This window comes from Zingiber officinale, chromosome 5B (genome assembly GCF_018446385.1).
Source record: "Zingiber officinale cultivar Zhangliang chromosome 5B, Zo_v1.1, whole genome shotgun sequence".
Classification (NCBI taxonomy): Eukaryota; Viridiplantae; Streptophyta; class Magnoliopsida; order Zingiberales; family Zingiberaceae; genus Zingiber; species Zingiber officinale.
Window position 1 is genome coordinate 100,450,844 of NC_055995.1, and position 4,547 is coordinate 100,455,390.

Genomic DNA, 4,547 nt, shown 5'->3' on the forward strand with positions numbered 1-4,547 from the left:
AATCAGTTCCCCGTGTTCCAGCATAAATCACGGCTGTGAATTTAGGTAAGTGTAGGAAATGAATTACGTAATTAGTTGTTTATGTTTAAATGAAATTAGGGTTGGATTATTAATCTAATGGTTGATTGAGAATTAGATAACTAACTCTAATTGATCGTCAAATTTTGTTTAAGTAGGATGATGGTAATATGATTAGGGTTTTACCCTAAATTAGTTCTAGGGATTTTATTGATCTATTCATTAAATTTTAGCTAAATAAAAATGTATATATTGGTGACGCAGGGCTCTGATTCGAGACGAGCATCTCGACGCCAGATTTGACTGGATTGGACCTTCTATTTGAGGCGGGTACTTTGACTTATCTTCTAAGATATTATCGTTTGATATGCATAGTAATATTTAACGAGTAGTAATATTTATGTTCATTTCTGCATTGGTATGTCATTACTATTACCTGAGCATGCTGTATTTATTACCTGCTTTTGCATTCATGTTCCTCTGATTATTTATGTCCTTAAGGTAATGACATACCATGTCTCATTATGTTCAGGACCTAGATTTATTCTACTATACTTGATCTATGTACCTAGAATATTCTATTTGGTCCATATACCTTTTAGTACACATTATATAGAGATGGATAGGATCAGGATATTTCCATGCTTATTGTCATGCACCATTTCGCATGATTGCATGTTGTGCAATAGTCGACTCCATTATTGTTGAGCACATCGCCAGTTACATGGATCTGCACACACAACCACTCATGGGCTAGTGGTTTTTATTCAGGCAGGGTATGTTGCAGTAGGTTGCTCTATCAAGGGCTCCGTTGGTCCACTCATGGGTAGTGTGACACAACGTGGTAGCAGGACAGAGATTCCTCCTCTAGATTGGCTCAAGGAGATGAGAGCATTTAGCTCCCTCACTTATGATTTGGGGTAGGAGGATAGGTGTACTCCGACAGCATCCCGTCCACTCGGTCACTCATCAGGAGCAGTGATGGCAGAGTGCACGGTTGTCATAGCCCTACCCACTCGGTTTCACCATCGTGTGTGAGATGGCTGACTGGCGTCAGGGGTGACCATGTCATTGACATCATATGCATGATTACATTTATTGCTTGTGTTTGCTGCACTTTATTTACTGCATATTTGGTGAATGCATATGATTGACATGCATACAGGATCATGATACTCTTCGGTCTGACGACCTTGTATACCTTATACCCAGGTCTTGGTTAGTACATTTTCTCCCCTTTATTTCAGTTTTGCATTGTTCCTTTATATATATATATCCAGGAGACTGTACTCATATTTATTACTAGTTGTTATGTCTTACTATGCATGTTAGCCGGTACTCGCTGAGGAGTTGACTCACCCTGTTGATATTACCATTTCAGATTGATGCTGTCGGAAGGTTCCAGTCGTTTGTCCCCCATCACTTCGTGTCGCGACGATTTTTGGTTTACGGACTTGGGTTCCTTGTTTGTGTTGATATACTATGTTTATTTATATATACTTGTGATGTAAGATTGTACTCGAGGATCTTTTATCGAGTTTTGGTCTACTACTTATGTTTTCCGTTGCGTTGTTTTCTCTGTTGTGTTTTGCGTTTTCCGTTATGTAGTGGAGTTGACTCACCCTGTTGATATTACCATTTCAGATTGATGCTGTCGGAAGGTTCCAGTCGTTAGTCCCCCATCACTTCGTGTCGCGACGATTTTTGGTTTACGGACTTGGGTTCCTTGTTTGTGTTGATATACTATGTTTATTTATATATACTTGTGATGTAAGATTGTACTCGAGGATCTTTTATCGAGTTTTGGTCTACTACTTATGTTTTCCGTTGCGTTGTTTTCTCTGTTGTGTTTTGCGTTTTCCGTTATGTAGTGGAGTAGGTGGTTTTCAAATATAAACTGCGTGGTTGTGTCAGCCAGAGGCTGAAATATATAAACTACGTGGTTGTTTAGTTGTATTTTATTATTATTGTTCCGGTCGTGTTAGCCGATATATATGTGGCCTAGAGAGCTTTGTAGAAAAGTCTTATATTGTCACCTGTACAGAGGATATATTATCAAAATTTCTTTTAACAGAAACTACCTAGGCCGTGACACAATGAGTATAGTCACATCATCCATATTAAAAAGTAAAAGTCTCTATCTATTTGGTCATGCTAATAAAAAAAAAATCGAAATAACTCTTTTACAAATCCTAATTTTTTAATTATATTTTATCACATATATATATATATAATTAAATTCATAAATTATCAGTAAATAATAGTAATAATTAAAACATAAATAACATTACACTCTCTATAAAAAAAATTAATAAGTTTTTTTAATTTAAATAAAAAATTAAAAACTAAAAAAAAAACGAAAATGAGGGGAGAGATCCGTGTCGCCCCATCGTCGATGCCCTAATTGGAGGCATCTAACGTCATGAACATAAAAGAGTCTAAAATCTTTAATAAATTAATTTGTGACATCTGAGGCCTTGAATATTAAAACATAAATAAAAAACTTTTGACAACAACTTGGTGGCAACTTCAACAGTTGTTTAATGACACAAGAGGTAATTAATTACAAGGAGAAGCTTCTTAAGATCGACAAGGAGAATCAACAAGGAGGACAATGCAAAGGAATCACATATCAATTAAAAAATTAATGCATGGAAACAAAACTAAGGCAACTAAAAAATTTCTTTCATCTCAGATACCTTCACCTCAATCGTTTGTCTTGTGTCTTCTTACATATTATTTTATGCCGATGAACAGCGTCGAGTCAACATCTCAATGAGCGCGGCCGGCAATTGGCCTCATTGTCCTCTACACTCTCTAAATCCCAAGCTTTTAGCTTCTTTACAGTGAACAAATTAGGAAGCAGAGGAGAGAAATGAAGGGAGCACTCTGCCATGAGCTGGAGGTCCAGGTCGACGCCAGTGAACTCTGGGAGGTCTTCAGCCACCTGAAACTCGGCCAGCTAGTCCCCCAATTGCTCCCTAATATCTTCGAAAAGGTGGAGCTCGTCGAAGGGGACGGTGGCGTCGGCACTGTTCTGCTCTGCACGTTCGCCGCCGGTGAGACCACCTGCGTCGCAACTTCATTAATTATTTTCAGTTAAGATTCAACAAACACGCATGCATTCATGGTATAATTGTTGTGCTATGTTTTTGGTCAGGAATTGGAGGGCCGAGGCACTACAAGGAGAAGTTCGTGAAAATTGATCACGAGAACAGAGTGAAGGAAGCGGCTGGAGTGGAAGGAGGGCTACTGGAACTGGGCTTCACCTACTATTTGATTCGATTTCAGATTGTCGAGAAGGAGAGAGGCTCGTCCATCATCAGATCCACGGTCGAGTTTGAAGTTGACGAAGAGCACAAGACCAATGCCTCTCTGGCCAGTACTGACATAGTTGCAGTCATAGGTGAGGCTGTTGCTGGCTACCTTTTGGAGGAGAAGAAGAAGAAAGGTGAAGCTTTAAATTCTTAAACGTGTATTTTGTGTGGATTGATTGAAGCTGGACGAATCAGCTTCCAATAAAAGTGCTGTTGTCAATCTCCGGTACATGTGATCAAAATACAATTGATGATTTGACAAACATAGTTATAGATTGCAAAATACTTCTAAGAAGCCTTAGAAGTCTCGGAGTCTATGGCGTTATGGTTAGATTTTTTAAATGGTTAATCAAATATTTAAGGTTTGAATCCGAACTATATTGCACGGTGAGAATTTGACAATAAATCTAAGAATATTGGCAGATGGATATGCTTTTTGATTTATTGTGATGACTGATAGAAAATCTTTGTGATATCGGATATTGGACAATCTATCGGAGGTTTTAGGCAATTAGCTCAATTTAAATTCTACTAAATTAAATTCAACTTATCTATCGAGATGACTTGAGCTGATAATTTTAAACTACCAACGGGGGCTAATTTTTGTCAAGTGCTGAGTGGAGATTGCACAGTGGTCGAGCGGGTAGAGTGGCCAAGTGGACAGATCGACCGAGGGGTAGAGTGGTAGATCAGGCCGAGTGGGCAAAGCGACCGAGTGGGTAGTGCAGCCGATCGGATAGTGCAGTCGAGCAAGCAAAGTAGACTGATCAGGCCGAGTGGATGACTGGGCAAAGCAACCTGACAGTAGAAGGTAGGACGACATAAAGGCAAAGCATCCTGAGTGACAGAGTAGCTAGAGCGGGCAGAATGGCCGATTGGGCGAAGCAGCCGAGCGGGAAAAACATCCGAGTGGGTGAAGTGGACCGAGGCCTGTAATGGATGCAGTTTCCTTAAAACAAATTCGCCCCACCTCCGGCTGTGTTTCGAGGTTTTCTCAGGGCGTCTGTTTCTTAGAATACAATAGTTAATCGTGATGCACACCAAACACTAGTAGTCATAACAAACTAAAATGTACCCGACTGCTATCACGGGTACTTCGCCGAGCAAGAGCTGCACGACAGAGGAGGAGGGGAACGTAGGTAGAGAGTTTCAGCTTTTTTGTGTATGTGTTCTGCTTAAGACCATAGTCTCCCTTTATATAGGAGCACCATT

At 39.7% G+C, this 4,547-nt stretch overlaps 1 protein-coding gene across 1 annotated transcript; it reads left to right on the forward strand.

The window, feature by feature from the left end:
• The first annotated feature begins 2,823 nt into the window (after positions 1 to 2,823).
• Positions 2,824 to 3,600, forward strand: LOC121987689 (norbelladine synthase-like). The gene is made up of 2 exons (XM_042541423.1): positions 2,824 to 3,077; positions 3,179 to 3,600. Exons 1-2 carry the CDS (start codon positions 2,894 to 2,896, stop codon positions 3,487 to 3,489), a joined length of 495 nt encoding a protein of 164 aa, XP_042397357.1. The 5' UTR covers positions 2,824 to 2,893; the 3' UTR covers positions 3,490 to 3,600.
• The last annotated feature ends 947 nt before the right edge of the window (positions 3,601 to 4,547 follow it).